The sequence below is a fragment of the Poeciliopsis prolifica genome, unplaced genomic scaffold (genome assembly GCF_027474105.1).
Source record: "Poeciliopsis prolifica strain line A6 unplaced genomic scaffold, Auburn_PproV2 SCAFFOLD015, whole genome shotgun sequence".
Lineage (NCBI taxonomy): Eukaryota > Metazoa > Chordata > Actinopteri > Cyprinodontiformes > Poeciliidae > Poeciliopsis > Poeciliopsis prolifica.
The window spans coordinates 3,403,164-3,420,619 of record NW_026562390.1 but is presented as its reverse complement, the minus strand read 5'-3'; the positions used below and the strand labels follow the sequence as shown (position 1 = coordinate 3,420,619).

General features: G+C 37.0%; 1 protein-coding gene across 1 annotated transcript; it reads right to left on the bottom strand.

Annotated features, from left to right (window-relative positions):
* Positions 1–7,816: 7,816 nt before the first annotated feature.
* On the bottom strand, positions 7,817–14,548 carry rassf6 (Ras association domain family member 6). Its single transcript, XM_055040725.1, has 13 exons — positions 14,380–14,548; positions 12,474–12,545; positions 12,040–12,118; positions 11,797–11,930; positions 11,596–11,687; positions 11,440–11,476; positions 11,181–11,281; positions 9,952–10,151; positions 9,374–9,475; positions 9,204–9,255; positions 9,002–9,120; positions 8,337–8,434; positions 7,817–8,080 (listed from the first exon to the last, which is right to left on the bottom strand). The coding sequence occupies exons 2-13, from the start codon at positions 12,530–12,532 to the stop codon at positions 8,005–8,007; spliced, it is 1,149 nt and encodes a 382-aa protein (XP_054896700.1). The 5' UTR covers positions 12,533–12,545; positions 14,380–14,548; the 3' UTR covers positions 7,817–8,004.
* Positions 14,549–17,456: the final 2,908 nt, after the last annotated feature.

The following is a 17,456-nucleotide window of genomic DNA, read 5'->3' as shown; positions in this document are numbered from 1 at the left end:
ACAAGTGTTAATACTTCTGCAAGAATAAGATTAACTACGTGGACAACTGGCAGTGCTGCAGTCTCTATGAAAATGTTAAGGCACTGTGGAAGTAAAAAGACCTTGGACAAATACAAATCAGAAAATGTTTTCATAACAACAAAATACACAAACAGATTTGTGATGTTTGGTGTTATACTGACAATGTTTACCTCATTTCAGTATTTCTGAGTTTGAGCAGAAACTGATCCACCATGGGCAGCTCCAAGTTCAGATACTGAGCAACCTGACTACAAGAAAGGGGATCTTGGTATTTTTAAAATTAATATTCTTAAAACAACAATAGAGTTTTGATCATCTATTTTGTAGAATATAAAAAAATTCTACAATATTTGAGAAACCAAAGGTTAAAAAGAAAAGGAAAATTTGTTTTTTGTTTAATCCACTTTGTCTATTTTTGGTAATATTCTTCTTGATTTTGATTTATTACAGCCTTGCATTCTTAGATGCTACATGTTAACTTATCAGAACATGGCTCCCATTAAATTTCATTCTTCTTAATTTTTTCACAATAGGTCACAAAACAAACCCAAAACATATTTTAGATGGTTTCCTGGCATTTGCCTGTTCAATCAAGACGCCCCAACATGTCAATTCTTGGTCTTTGAGCCAAACAACAAACACCCTGCAAATGTCATCTCAACTACTTGTCAGGATTTGAGTTTTCTGTGTGTTTATTTTGAGTTTCCGTGTCTCCTTGTTGTCCTGTCTACCCCTTGACTGTTCCCAGGTGTGTCTCATCCCCGGACTAACTTCTATGTATTTAACTCCACCTTGTCGGGTCCTAGTTGTATGTTTGTCGAGCCAGTCTATTCTGTCCATTTGTTAGACCTGTTTGGTACCAGTATTGAGCCTTAGATTACGCTCTGCTGTCGGTTTTTGGACATTTTGGATTTACCTGTACATTTTTTACCTTTTAATCTCCTTTATCTCACTTCTACCTGGGTGAACTGCACCTTCCTCACTACAACTTATGGCAGAGGGAGCCGACAACAAACAAGGTGAGATGACAGCGTTTCCGAGGAGGACTTTTGTTATGTTTTTGACCTGTTTAAAAATAACTAATTTATGTTGGAATTAATTTTTGAACTTTATGACGAGTTCGTGCAGAAGAAATAATTGGCTCCAGAGTACGCTGCAGCCACCGGCTGCTGCAGCCACCGGCTCCGTCTTCCACCATTCCTGCCTTCGCGCCAGTCTCTGCTCAAACCACAGTTCCCGTGGCCATGGGGTTCCAGGCGGCTAGGCTGGCACCTGGCCAACAGGCTTCAAGGTTGGTGGAATGAGCTACCGCCCCAGTTAATGAGTCCCCATCGGCACTTCCAGTTGGTCCCCGAGATCCATCGGGGCCTCCAGAGGTCCGGGCCCTGCGCCAACGCCGCCCTCCTCCACTAGTCTGCACCGCCGCCGGCCTGACCTCCTCTGAGGAGTCTGCCGCTCCCTGAGGCCCACGCTCTTCGGTGGAAGCCTGAGCTCCTCTTTCGACGGCACCCGAGGCCCGAGGCCCAGATCTCCCATGATGGCCCGCCTCCTGAGCTTGCGCCCACCCTGGTTGGCTTGTTTTTTGTTTATGGACTCTGACCTCCTGTCCAGTGTCCCTCCGTCCACCCTTGTGTTTTTTGTTTTTAGACTAGTTTTGGGCGTCTGGCAGCTGCCCTTGAGGGGTTGGGGGAGGTTCCATTTAGGACAGAAGAATGAGCTCCAGATTCCATGTTTAAATATCAATCTGCTTTCATGGTGACTAAATTTAATCAATCTTGGTTGCGACGTTAGGGGAAAGTTATCCTCACTGTTTTACAACATGAAGCTGTCCAGGTAGGCAGTTTTAAAATAGTTTCTCTTTCTTGCTAAGTAGCTCAGCTCAATGGATACTTTCCAGGTTACCATTTTAAAAGTTTTGGGAAACCATATGTTTGTTTTTTTATTCCACTTTATCTTTCCACTTTTGCCACTTTGTGAATAAATTGCTTAAACTCCCAACGTCACACTGAAGTTTGTTACTGTAATGTGATTAAAACAGTAAATGTTCCACAGATGTTAATACTTTTACAAGAGTAAGATTAACTATGTGGACAACTGGCAGCGCTGCAGTTTCTATGAAAATGTTAAGGCATTGTGGAAGTAAAAAGACCTTGGACAAATACAAATCAGAAAATGTTTTCATTACAACAAAATACACAAACAGATTTGTGATGTTTATGTTATACTGACAATGTTTACCTCGCTTCAGCCTTTACCTATTCCGCCCATTTTATAGTTTAACTTTTAATGTCCTCTAAGCTTGTGAAACACAAATACATAATACAATAAATTATGGATTTGATTTTACCAGACAGAGATGTAAAACCTTCTAAATTCCACACATATTAGTTTATGACACCTAATCTTCATCTGTTCTACCTGATAAATAATGACCAATTCTAACATAAACTTGCAATCTGTATTAAAAGTTACAGAAGTAACACAAAAAGGTTATATTTGTCACTTTTTTAATTTGGTAAGCCTCTGAAATAAACACATTTGTTGCATATTTTATTTGTAACAAAATATGCACGAAAAAAAAAAAAAAAAAAACTTCTGTTTTTTTTTTTTTTTTTTATAAAAAAGACTGATGGAAAAGAGCTTTAAATATAAATTGTTTTATAGGACCAAACAAAATTCTGTGCTGCATCATATGTGTCTTCTGTTTTTCCCAACTCTTTTTCATAGCTTAAATGTTATGAAAAAGAAAACGTTTTTCAAGTTTTTGTAATTCCTCAGAGATACTTTTTTCTTCCTTTCACTGAGTTCAGAAGTGGTCAGACGCTGGTCTCAATGTGAGGGGACATCTTAAAGCTCAGCATATGAGACAGCAGTCTGTGTTGATGTTGGTACCTGACACAAACACAAATGCAGGAAAGTTATCAGCAAAAATGAAGAAAATCCAAAAACATGTAGGTTAAAATGATGTCTGGCATCACCAAGAGGCCAACAAATGTAAGTGCACCTTAAAGCACATCAGTGACAGATGTACTGAAAATATGAATGCAGTGTCGATGCAGCACTTGAAAAGTTAAGGATTTTTCAAGATAATACACCAGTGGCAACATGAAATCCTTTTTCTGAATAAAATCACCCTCTTACTTGTTGATGACCCTTTGAATCTCTCTGTTTTCCTTCTCTCTGAGTTTGAGAAGAAACTGATTCAAGATGGGCAGCTCCAAGTTCAGATACTGAGCAACCTGAACACAGGAATGGGGAACTTGGTGTTTTAAATATTAGTATTGAAAAAAAAATACAAAATGTTCTATAATATTTGATATACCAAGTGTATTTTCACAATAGGTCAGAAAACAAACCCAAAAAATATTTTAGATGGTTTCCCAGCATTTGCCTGTTTAATCAAGATGCCCCAACATGTCAATTCTTGGTCTTTGAGCCAAACAACCAACCTAACCTAACCCTAACCCTGCAAATGTGATCTCAACTACTATTGCAAAAGGTAAATCTGTGCTTCAAAGGTGGACTTTGATGAACTGCAGTGTCAGTAGAGTTGAAAATGTCCACCACTTTGTCTTAGAGGGAAGTTAAGACAGTTGTGTTTCTTCTTTAGCATTAATACATTTATAGTTTTTCAGTCTTTTGAAGAATTTCTACACACATGAAATGCATTTTTGCCACTTCTCTCCACAGCCTTGTGCTTTTGGACAGTACCCATTGCTCATGACATGCCCGCATACACAACATGAAGTTTCCTGAATCACTGCATCAGGGAGACATCACCAAACACCTATTCTGCAGTTTGCCTCCAATGTTCACCAAGGCTGCTGATGGTTAGAAGTAGGTGGGTGTGGTCTTCACTGACTGGTTGAACATACTAAAATCTGACTGCTGACACAAACACATATTCACTCAGAGAACATAGAAGCTGTCTCACTCTTCCTCTGCTCCATTTTCCTCCAGCTGAAGCAACATCTATCTATAAGGTTGGTGTTGGACTTTTTAAAGCTAGTAATCAATATTTAACTGTTTTTCTTCTGCTCTGTTGTATTTAATAATTTCTTATTTTATGTTTCGTTCCTTTAAAATGGACCTGGGCTTATCAGTATCTTGCAAACGTCCTGGGAACGTCTGTAGCTGACAAGTCGTTGGAATCCAAATATGTCTCTGCCATTGGCCTTGCTGATATGTCTGTCAGTCTTCCAGCTGTGTTTGGGAATTCAACCTGAGAAGAGACTCTTTCGAGAAGGTAAGTAGAGATATGGATTCAGTGCATCCAGAATAGACCTGTTTAGTTATGCAACACAATAAAATGGGATGAACATCTAAACACATTGTCTGTGTTTAGATGTTAAGTCAATGCCCCGATATGGTGAAGATATGTTTTTTTTTTTTTTCTTGAATGTGAATGAACCAGATGTATTTTCTATTACACTGCTAGATCATTTGTATCATTCGCTTTAACCATCCATCCATCCATCCATCCATCCATCCATCCATCCATCCATCCATCCATCCATCCATCCATCCATCCATCCATCCATCCATCCATCCATCCATCCATCCATCCATCCATCCATCCATCCATCCATCCATCCATCCATCCATCCATCCATCCACTTTCTAACACCCTTGTCCCTGTCGGGGTCGGGAGGGCTGCTGGTGCCTATCTCTAGCTTGGGAAGTTTACAATTCTCCTGAAGCTTCTCCTCACAGCAGGAGAAGCTACAACTCCTATCAGGTTGTTGTCCTGGTGTAAGGCGATTGTTTTAAATTTTCTATTTCATTGTGTAAAAGAGGTGCTGTGATGTGAAATAAAGCAATTTTACTGCTTGTCAGAATGGCTAGAATGATAAGTCTCCTTCTTGCCCTTTCTTTGACCCTACAAACTGATTCAAGCTGAATGGTTTTTGTCACTATTCTGTGATTTTTGTTTAAATGTTTACTGGTTAAAGTGTATCTTTTAGAGCCTTGGTCTTTCAAATCGACTGAGTCAGAAGATGTGCAGAAGGCTGCTAAATTCGCTCTGGGAAGTTTCAGCAAAAAGACAAGGGGGAAGATGTTGTACAAGCTGATCTCAATTAAAAGTGCTAAAATCCAGGTTGGACTGATCTTTCTTAAAACAAATTAATGGACCCTAATTAAACATACTTCTTATCACTGTTTTGTCTGCTTATTTCTGCAGGTAACCAATGTGATCAAGTATAAAATTGACGCAGTCTACGAAAGAACCCAATGTCCGAAGTTTAAAACCCATGATGTGAAAAACTGCATTTTGAACAAATGGGTAAATCTGTTCACCCTCTGTTCTTCATTTAACCATTGAGAAAAAGTTTCGATTTTCATTCTATACTTATTGTCGTCTTCTCTTTCACAGATACTATTGTGCCACATTGTTGTGTCTTTGAACCTTGGCAACAGCGAACATGACCTGCAAAGCAGTAAATGCCAAAAAATAGCAAAATAATGGCTAATTCTTTTTTACAGTGTCAAGATAACCTGATATCATTCCATCATTTACATGCTGGAGATTTTAGGTTAACAGTAACAATACATAAAGTTGCATTTAAAATCAATGACACAAATTAGCATCTATACCCAAAATCAAACTTCAATAAAATCAGTGAGGTTGTGTGTTTAATGTGTTAAGTAAAGCTCATGTAAGCTTTACTTTTAAATTCTATTTCTTCTTTATTTTAATCATAAGAAATTATAGTTAGGCAGAGAGAGAGAGAGAGAGATTTATCATTTCCCTTATTTCAATACAAGTATGTTTTAAATAATACATTCATATCTAATTGAGTAATTGAATAAAAATCAGAGCAAAATACTTAATGTTTTCTCTTGTAAGATTGATCAACTGCAACTTTAGTTTCAAATAATGAGAATAATGTATGATTTTCTGAATAACCCCAATAATTACTCACATTATTATTAGAATAATAGTAACTAATAAGATATGGTTATTGTAATATTACAAATGACTGTGAAATCAGAAGCTAAAGAGGTTAGAGATGTGATTTTGATAAACCTGAAATGATGTAAAATGTGTAACTGTAATTAAAGAGCACTGATGTTGTGTTGGAGGTAGATAGTAGGTGAAGGATTAGGCAAAAGAGGAAATAAAAGGAGAGCAGAGATGAGCAACACCTCAGAATTTGCTGATTTCGATTTTGGTTGTGCAACTCAAACTGTTAGAATAAAAAAACATGTGCAGATAAAGGGTTTAGGGTGACTTTAGACGAATACATGCAGTCTGTGTTTATGAAAGACCACTCTAACATGAACACAGCCTCACAGCATGTGGCCTCAAAATGCACTTCCAACGTCATCTAAATTCAGACCCCAAAGGCAAAGAAGAGGAATTGAGGCCTTCCTTCCGTGCGGTCAGGTCACTTACATCTCTATGGACCAGAAGATGTTGAAACAAGGTGAAGGGGGCTTCAGAGCTGCAAGACAAGAAGCTGAGGACCTCAAAGTGCATAATGAAATCAACCTAAGATCCAAGACCTGCAGGTCTAAGTCAATACTCTTCCTGCCAGCACCCAAGGCCAGCACATCAATGCAGAGATGAAAGCTCATCAGACCTGCCTGCCCTGTGAGTCTCCTCCTGGTGAAACACGTTCTCCATGTCTCACCCTCTCCGAAGGAAAAGCAGAGAAAGAAGATGGTGGAGGGGAAGCAGCAACAATGGTCTAAAATATCTTCACAATTGTGATTGATTTGAAGAAAATTACTTTCACAAAATAGCATCTATACCCAAAATCAAACTTCAATAATAAGTTGTGTTCTATTGAACTATTTCTATGTTCAATAGAAATAGTAAAACTGGGTGCAGATGTATTTTTTTGGTAGAACACTCAAAAAGTCTTACATTTAGCTTTTATAAAAGTTAATAAAGAAGGGTTGAATAAACGTTGGTTGAAACGTATGTTTTTTGTGACTTCTTTGTACAAATGCAGTGTTTGCTTTAACACCACCCTATGCCAGTGACGGTGCAATAACACCAACAATAACAAAATTATGGAAATAAGGGATTAAGACTGGCGGCATCTGAGAATATCAAGATCTGAAATATTTCGACATATCAAACAGCAACAGCTGTTGAATCTCAGAATTGCTACAATTGTGTTATGAAAAACACAGGAATGCCTGTATTTTTAAAATGTTACAATGTGAATAATTCAAGAGAAAGTTCAAGGCAGTGTTCATCCTTCAAGCCACACTGAGGTTTGTTATATGATTAAACCTGTGAATGTTCCACAGATGTTAATACTTTTGCAAGAGTAAGATTATCTATGTGGAGAACAGGAAGTGCTGTAGTCTCCATGAAAATGTTAAGGCATTGTGGAAGTAAAAATACTTTGGACAAATACAAATCAGCAAATGTTTTCATTACAACAAAATACACAGATTTGTGATGTTTGGTATGTTACAGTCAATTTCTGACAATGTTTACCTCATTTCAGCATTTACCTTCTCTATCTGTTTTACCGTTTGACTTTTAATGGCTCTTAAGCTGGTAAAACACAAATACAATAATAATTATACATGAAGTGTTTTACCAGACACAGATGTGAAATCTTCTAAATTGCACATAGATTAGTTTATGACACCCAATCTTCATCTGTTCTACCTGATAAATAATGACCAATTTTATCATAAACTTGTGGTATGCAATCTGTATTTACACTTAGAGAAGTAATAACATAAAAAGATTATATTTCTCACTTGTTTAATTCAAGTCTCTGAAATCAACATATTTGCATCAAAATTTACTTCACATTCTTTCTTTATAAAAAAAAAATGTGGAAAAGAGCTGTAAATATAAATTGTTTTGTAGGACAAAACATAATTATTTGCTGTATCATATATGTTTCTTTATTTTGTTTTTCTTTTTTCCTCAAACTCATTTTCATAAGTTTTTCAGGTGTTTGTAATTCCTCAGAGATACTTTTTTCTTCCTTTCACTGAGTTCAGAAGTGGTCAGACACTGGTCTCAATGTGAGGGGACATCTTAAAGCTCAGCATATGAGACAGCAGTCTGTGTTGATGTTGGTACCTGACACAAACACAAATGCAGAAAAGTTATCAGCAAAAATGAAGAAAATCCAAAAACATGTAGGTTAAAATGATGTCTGGCATCACCAAGAGGCCAACACATGTAACTGCACCTTACATGTTTCAGAACATCAGTAACAGATGTTCTGAAAATATGAATGCAGTGTCGATGCAGCACTTGAAAAGTTAAGGATTTTTCAAGATAATACACCAGTGGCAACATGAAATCCTTTTTGTGAATAAAATCGCCCTCTTACTTGTTGATGACCCTTTGAATCTCTCTGTTTTCCTCCTCTCTGAGTTTGAGAAGAAACTGGTCCAAAATGGGCAGCTCCAAGTTCAGATACTGAGCAACCTGAACACAGGAATGGGGAACTTGGTGTTTTAAGAAAAACAAGACTTACTTTTACTCAAATATAGCTTTAATATTGAATAAAATGTAAAATATTTCATAATAATTAACAAACTAAGAGTTAAAAACGGTAAGGCAAATCTGTAAATCTTTGAACCAAAGGTGGACTTTGATGAATTGTTTTGCAAGATTTGCAGTCAGTAGACTAGAAAGTGTCCACTACTTTGTGCTAGAAGAAAGTTAAGACAAATTTGTTTGCTGTTTAACGTTAATAAATTTATCTTTTGTCTAAAGAATTCCCATTCAGATTTTTGGGACATCTAGGAAATCTATTGACCAGAGACGAAAATGCAAGAATATCCTATCTTATATGGTTACTAAATTGTAGATTCCCAAATCTGGAACGAATTGACAACCTGTGTCAAATTGTCATAAAGCAAATGGATGATAGCAAACTGTGATCTACATAAAACACCAATAAGAAAATAATGGGTCACAGTCAGTCATGAAGCAAGTTTTAGTTAATGAAAGATCAACATTAATAACTCATTGGCCATAGCTGTAACTCACGTCATTGCTGACTTCTTCTTCATGCATGTCCATCAGGAATATCTTCATGATGTCATCAGAGGGACCCTGCAGGATTCGTTCCCACAGTGGATGATCTCTGTGACTCAGCTTTCTTTTTTCTAGGAAAAACAGCAAGGACATTGGATCAGCTTTACTCTTTTTCATTTATTCATTGGTTTCAGGTTGAACAGCTCAGCCTTACCTCCACTCTGGTGAACACAGTACAATGCAAACTCCTGGGGATCATTTTCTATCTGCATTACAAACAAATCAAAAGATAAACATTAGATCATTCAACATGTGGTCTATTCACTATTTTTCTGACTGAGCAAAAACAAAAATGCGCTATAAGAGCAAATATTCTAAACTTGCCTTGAACTTGTTTAGCAGCTGTTCGATGACTTGGTCTGTGGTCATCCTGCTAGAGATGCGAACTTTAGTTGAAGTGTCAAATGATGGAGTGAATATAGAGGTCTGCAAAAGTCAATGACAAAAAAAAGAGGTTGCTCAGGATTTTATACGGCATAAAAGTGGAAGCTCAGTTAGCTGACTGTGTATTACTTTTTGAGTTTGTCCTGTTGTAACATTTTGATTTTGTAGTTTTTTCAATGATTTTTATATGATAGTAAAGGAATGATCTCAATTAATTTTGTTTCCTCCAATTTCACTTATTTTCTATGATCAATATATTTAACCATCTGCCTCTGTATGTGATGTTTAACTGTCCACTGTTTAACTCAGGATGAAGGGGAGGAATGAGGCTTCCCCTAGGCAACATTTCTTCTAAAACTACCAACATTTTGGAAATCTACAAAATCACAACATTAACAGGTAAACTAACATGACATTACTAAAACACATTGACAAATCCCATCAATGAATAAGTGGAGTGAGAAGCCAGTGGACATAGTGTTAAAGTCAAAAAGCTTAATTCATGCCCCTTTACTTACTTTGTAGTTGTAAAAATGTCCGTTGATAGAAAAGCGATGCTGTTTTTCTTTCTCTCTTTGTGCTGCTGACTTGCCCCTGCCCTTCCTCCTCTTCACCAATGAGACATCGCTCATGCAGCGAACAAGGTTGGACTCTGGCTCCAGCTCAGGGCTCCTGTGCCTCATCGGACGTAGGGTGGCAGTCTCATAAACAGGAGGCCCTGCGAAACGTATGAAACATCTGTTTCAATCCTACAAAATAAGGTTTTCTTGAAGCACAATTTAAGTGTGAAGAAAGTTATTTTCAGTTGCAAAAGAGCGGTTAACAGAAGTGCAAAGAAGATTCTAAAATTATAACCCAGGAACTCCAGTTTAGATGACACTGCAGGCAGCAGATGCCAGGGTTTGAAAGACTTAGTGAAAACTGCCACTAATTTCAATAGCATGTTCATTTCGGCAATACATTACTAAAGAGGACATTTCATATTATCTAGAAGATAATAGTCTCTAAGTCTCTACAAACACAGAATCCATAATTCCATGCCTTTAAATACCAAGCTGCGTTGTATCAAAATTTGTGATCCCACAATGACCAAAATAGCCAGATCGGACTTTGGGAAACTTTGGCAATCATTGCTTAACACAGTCTGCTATGTGTCCACAAAGGTAACCCTGAATGCAGAAAGAAAGGTACATTTTAACAGTGCATGTTATTTGGAAATACAATTCTTTGAAATCACCAGATAGGTACCACAGTTTAATAAGAGGTTAAACAAAATTTATTATATAAACAATTAAATTCTCAAATTGGGCAGCTGACAACAAAGTTCTCTTATTTTACTTTTAGTTTTATTTGTTACTGATGCAATGTTTAGGCCATTTTGTTCCCTTTTGCAAAACAGGCATAACGGTTTTGCCAGTTTTATAAGAAACATCTGCACACCCGTGTGCAGCAGCCAGTTCTTTTATGTTCTCCGTAGATTTAGTGGTGGTGATATGACAGGTGACAACACACAATTGTGATGTTGGCTCCAAAATGTACTTGGTGCACCAAATACTTCCATTATTGTAATTTGGTAAATAATGACACTTGTAATGCAAATTTACATTAAAAGTGTCCGTTTTGCATTAAAAGTGTCACTCAATGATAACAATAATAAATGTTCATGAAGACTTCATTTGACATGTCATGTTTATGACAGTGCACACCTCTTCAAGTAAAGTGTTATCATAGAAACTTAAAACCCCACCTGGCAACGGGTCTTTGACAACTGTTTCCTGTGCTGCCTCTGTCTCTGCCATCTCATCTATCTGGTGAAGCTCACTGTATTCTCCCCATCGTGACATAGTACTGCAAAGAGACAGGCCCAGGAAATGACATCACTAATAACAGAGTCCTGTGAAAGGTTTTAAGTTTTTATGTAAACATTACTTGCCTTATAAACCTCAGGTTTTTACAGTTTTAAATTAATATTTATGTTAAAAAAAAAATGATTAAAAGCTCTGAACCTTTTGCTCCCCAGAGGGCTGATTGGGCTGACAGGATCTAAAACATTTGGGAATAAAAATAAAAGAACAGAAAAAATCTGTAACGGTGCTTTTATTTACAAAGAAAGAAGAAAGTGGGAAAAGATGGTGCTGGTGTGTAAAAGATCAAAAGTTAACCTGGTAGAGGATCTGTGAAGACTGTTTCTGTTGCTGCCTCTGGTTCCTTTATCTGCTGAACCTCACTGTATTCTCCCCATCGTGACATAGTACTACACAGAAACACACCCAGGACATGACATCAGTCCACAGTCATACAAAGGTTTTTACCTTTCCAAGTAAAAATGATCAAAGTTTAAAAAGAGAGAAAAAAAAAACAACCTTTTGCTCCCAACGCAAGTTGGAGACTCAAGGGGAAGAATCTGTTTGTCATCCTGTATCTTCAGTCTTATTGGTCGCCGTACTCCCCAGGAGATGTTCAGAAAGCCCTCCACTATCACCTGTCCTCCATGCCCCTGTTACACAGACACATGTAGTGTTGCTCACATCTTTCTGTAGGTCTCAGTTAGTTATCCTTCAACTATTCCCACAAACCAGAAGTAATTCAAAAGCTGTGCCTCGCACCTGAGAATAGGTGAGATGCAGCTGAGTCTGGTCATTCAGGTAGCAGTTGTAGGTGTTCAAAAGTGACAAAAACGCGGCTCTGAAATTAATAAATAAATAAAAAATGTTGCACAGCAAAATAAAGAACAAAGAAATGCAACATTCTTGTGAAAGTGTCCATGTCCATTGACTTTCTTTTCCACATTTCTACATGTTACTATCAAATACATGCCACATTTTTCAGATTTGTTTGTGTGTAACACTTTTTTCCCTTCCAACTCTTCAAGATGTATCTGACGAAATGTGGAAATCTCTGTCAAGGGATCTGAATACTTTTACAAGAGACTGTAAACAAGAAATGGTTTTAGTGAGTTTTTTTTTTTAAATTAAGACATTTTCCAGAAAAATATCAGAAACAGAATGAACAGAAAATAAAACAGAAAGCACTGAATCACCTAGACAGCGTCCTCCCGCTGCCTGCTTGGATCACTGCAGGCAGAGGATCTTTGTTCATCTCTGTTCAGCTACTGCAGAGAGAGAGAAAAAAAAAAACAGGATCAACTGTGATCACTTGCGACTACGAATACAAAGCAGCCATGCTGAATCCTAAAGCATCACTCAGTATACAACACAAAACCTGTGAAACAACAACGCTAAAACCGGTCTTCCTGCACTCATACAACCGTCATAGTGTTAATCTTTTCAAAATGCTACTAGAAAATGAAAGTCTTACCCACTCTGACATTGAAAATCTGAGATAACCTCTTGATTTTGTCTTTGTCCCAGTGGATTTCTTCTTTCTGTGCTTTGAAAAAAAAATTCCAGCTCTTTCTTTCTCTGTCTGAAGTTATATTTATCCCGTTCTCCCTAACCATCCCTTTACTCTTTCACTTTCTTTTTTTCTTTCTCTGCATGTTTCCAAGAGATTTAATAACAGTGCTCCACCCAGTAACCAGTGATGACAGCGTAGGGCAAACCATTTGTTTATATTTTGCCCACAGACGCTGAAGCCTCCCACTGGAACCAGCGACTGCTGGAGTATCTTTGCTCCTACTCTTCTTTTATTTACTCCGGTTTTCTTTGGCATTGTAAAAGTAACAGCAGCAGTGGTTCATTTAATTGACATTCCCCTTTGTTCTTAGAGTTTTTATCTGCCCCAACCTGTTTGTTGTGGTGAAGGAAATGTCTGAGCTGTTCATTTCTGGTTGACATATGAACTAAAGAATTGCTCAGAGTCAGGCGCAACCCAATAAAGCTTTATTCAGTTCCCAGAATTTATGTGGTTGTCATTTGTTTGTATTAGATTTAATGAAGATGGGGACAATTTTTAAATTGTCTCTATTGTTGGTAGAGGTGCATATTTAGTTTCAAATGGATTTATTTCTTTAAATTCTAAGTATCATTGAAGAGTAAGTATAGAAGGTGAGTCCCAGCAACAGTTTGAATCTTTCAACCTTTTTTTTTTCAGGATTTCAGGAGATCCATTTAGCCCAATGGATTTCTCCAAACCAGACCAGCTAGCTTGTCTCTGCCCAAAAAAAAAAAAAAAGGATCGCCCCGTGTACGATGCTTGCATACCACCCCCATAACATGACATCTTACATTTATTTTTAGAAATAATTAAAGCTTAAAAATGTTTGAAAGAATAAAATAAAACACTTTACTTGTATAATTTCACTTTGTCAAAGAATTATACTATCAAATATAGTAGAAAAAAAAATCTTATTGCACTGTGTGGATAAAAAAAAGGAGATTATCGACCATTTCCTTGTGAAAACAAGTCAACACTCGAGATGTTGTTCATCAGCAAGCAACCTATTGGAACTACACGATTATGTTCACGAACAAGAGAATTCTATGTTACAGAAAGAAGCTTTAATAACACATAAATAGTATTTTTTCAGTTTTCCAATTGTGTCATGGCCACTTTCCTCAATTCAGGAAAGCCCAATGCAAATATTTCATTTAAACTGGATATTATCTACATGAGACATGCAACAAGCCTTTTATATTATTCACTTCTGATCAGAAAAACACCTGGTGGGTGAAAAGCCACAATGCACAGCCAGTAACTCAACTTATTGTCTTCCTGTAAGTCGTGCATGTGCCTTTTCCCGCTTATAACCAACTTGCAATAGATAGTAATTCAAAGCCTTTGTTTTGCTAACACAATGTTAGTTACAATAATTCTGTTTGAAACCCTCAATAATTATACCCCTTAATAAGATAATGAGGAACAAAACTGCCAATTCACTCACATAGCATAAACAATACCAATCCTACATCTTTTCAGTGTTTGGTTCTGTGGAAAGCCACATCAGAATCGGTCTCTATGAAAGATCAAATACAAGTTCTCCCTACCTGGCCAGGCTTTCGTCTGATCTTCTAAGCAATGATGTAGATTTCCACTACATGTTTAGAAGTCGAATGTTTGTGCATTTGTTTGCGATCAAAGGTCTGAAGTACAGTTGGTGCTTCAGGAGGTGAGCATGTGTAGCAACCCCAGAGCAGCTGGTTAATTATTGCAGAACACGTTGAGACAATCCTCAGAGGGAGTGGCTGACTGACACCAGATCTGACTTGACTTTAGAATGTGAGCATGTATGAGGGAGAGAGAGTGATAGAAAGAGAGGTTAAAAGAGGGCGAGAGAGAGGAGGAAGCAGAGAGAGAGCGAGAGAGAAACCGCGTGTACAAACAAAATGAGACTTGAGGATTTTCAAATCTGAATCTGATAAATCTTTTGTGTAGCTAAGCCTTTCTTGATGCTAAGTTCAACAGATCAACTCAAACTGGCTTACCAAGCATATATTAAAACATGCAAAGCAAGTTCTTTATCAATACATCACAACTCTGAAGGTCTGATCGACTGCTTATGCCATGCTAAAGGCATGGTTTCTTTGATTATTGTTGTGGTCTTTGTAAAAGTTGCTTTAAAACAACTTTAAAACAGTCCTATATTTCAAACACATTTCCTTATTTTCTTAATTCTTTTCTTACTAGGTAGTGTAAAATATTGCAGTATAGCAATTATGTCTTCAGAGAATTTAACGAGTAGAAAGTTTTAAATTGGCAGTTTGTATTTCTGTACAGGAAAGTTTCTGAAACTCACCAGGTACACTTTTAAAATGTCTTTGCAAACTTTGCGAAATGTACAGTTCACTTTCTCACAATTTACCAGAGTCTGAATTCTCAAAGTCAAAGAATAATTTATTTGGCCAGCTACAGAAAGAAACTTTGAACCTGCTGTTTCAGTGAGAATGTGTGATTGACAGTTGTTATGCATAATCACAGTCCTCCAGGGACTGTGATTGGTTGACTCTCAAAACAATACAACATAAAAAATATGCCCTTACTAGGCAATGATGAAGCCATGCAATATCTAATTATTTGCCACACATCAACATATTTGACCACAGATTATTTGCATCCTTGTCCTTACGTTGATTTTCCGTAACTTCACCATTTTACTCAGCCATCCATTTGATATTAATGTGGTCATTCAGCCATCAGTAATCTATTGTGTTTGCTTGCTTGTAAAAAGTTGTTTGATCTGACAAAACAAGTAACATAAAATGGGGAAGTAAAGGATGTGAAACCAAACAGGACAAAGGAGCAGAGCCCACTGCTGGCAGAGCTCTATCCATTACAGAATATCTCTCTGATCTTCCCTTGTACAGTTCACAAGACACTATTAGGTTTGCTAAAAGTTCTCCTCACTGTTCTGACAATGCGTCTCCTAAAGTCTAAGGGGCTTTTAATGTGTAAAGCTTTTCTTAAAATGAAATCACCAGGCGTTACTTATAGTCCAAGATTTTTTTGAGGATCAGTTATTTTTTCCACAGCTTAGAGACTGCTTCCAGAATCTCGAAAGACTTTCCAGAACTTGCAAGACACTTTCTTGGAACCTTCATAAAACATAAAAAATCTCTCTGTCAGAAGATCAAGTACTCTTTGCAAACTTATCGGTGAGTTTTCCAGAATGTGCCAGGTACATTTCCAGAACTGAGCAGTCATCTTGTGCCAAGTTTTAGAAGGATGTCTTGAAGTTTTATGAAGTCTCAAAGATTTATCATATTATCTAGCAACCAGTAAGCTTGAGAATATGATAAGCTGTTTTGTGTTGGTATTTCTTAGCTTTGAACTTAGCTTTTTAATTTGTTTTACAACTCTTCTGGGCAATCTTCCTCCCTTCATTTCATCGTTATTTCCTTCTTTCTCATTGAGTCTTTATAAAATTTGATGAACATTTGTGGCTATATAATTTTCTCATTTTTACTTGGACAGTATGAAGTAAGTGTATTTTTATAGTTTAAAAGAAAGTCCAGGACAGATCTGACTTGGAACTGAATGCTGAGTCTCCCTTGAACAGATTCATCTGCAAGTGTTAGGCAAGTTTTGGCAAGTATCTTTTTGGTAATCATCTAGTTGCTGCAAAAACACCTGAAAACCTCATAGTCATAGCTCATGACAAAGTTTGGGTTGCTTGATAAGTTGTGTTTACAAAGGCCCTGGGCCTCTTGAGGTTACATTCCTCAGCTTGGGTGCTCCTTATTTCTCTGCAGTATTGTGTTGTTTTAACAGAAAATCAATTCCTCTAAAACCTTTTAGGTAAAACAATTGTGCTAAAATCAGTCACAGTCCAAGGTCCAAGCAAAATCTTTCAAGGGAAAAGTATTGTATTTAACAGCATAGCATGTACCATAAAAAAGGACCTTTGAGTTACTAAAGGCTGTTAGAATTGTGTACAATATACATTAAAAAGTTTTGGTTTTATATGTGACTGTTGTTTGATCAGCAGAGGGAGCCAGAGGATCTCTAGACAATATCATGATTTTTAAAGCCAGAGCGTTAAAAATCATTTTGCCATGTGTGTGTTTGTATTCTGCTTTTTTAGTTCCAGTGCTGTCTTCTTTAATATGATATGGGACATGCTAATGTTTTCCCTTCTTTTGTTGGATTCTGATAGAACAACCAAAAAAGAAGCTAAGCTATCACTTAGCAGACAGCATCACCTAGTGGACAATAAGAAGAAGAGCAAATACACTTACTTTCCTTTTGATTATAAAGAGATCCTTGTTTAACTGAAAAATATTTATATGCATAGCCCTTCCATTTCAATTATTTTTATGGTTTTCACAGGCCAAGACAAACTTCTATTAAATTCTATTCTATTCCATTCTATTTACATCTGCTTTTGGAGTATTGTATGCCAAAACATGATTTTTGCCACTGTTTTGACATATTATTGAAATCACAAATCATAAGTTAACAAACCCCACACACCCCATCACACACACAAAAGCACACCCTAATGATGACTTAAAGATACAGACTTCCTGTTGGAGTACAATAGCTAAGTGCCCTCGATGCTGGATGGATGAGCAGTGAATGAAGTGAAATGCCATTCCTTTCTTAAAATAAAACAGAAAGTTCAGGC

Coding starts and splice junctions, on each gene's coding strand:
- rassf6 (XM_055040725.1), bottom strand. CDS start 12,532: ATGAACAAAGATCCTCTGCCTGCAGTGATCCAAGCAGGCAGCGGGAGG. Junction 9,121..9,203: donor CTGTGTTCACCAGAGTGGAG/GTAAGGCTGAGC, acceptor TGTTTTTCCTAG/AAAAAAGAAAGCTGAGTCAC. Junction 8,435..9,001: donor AAGAAGAAGTCAGCAATGAC/GTGAGTTACAGC, acceptor TCCTGTGTTCAG/GTTGCTCAGTATCTGAACTT.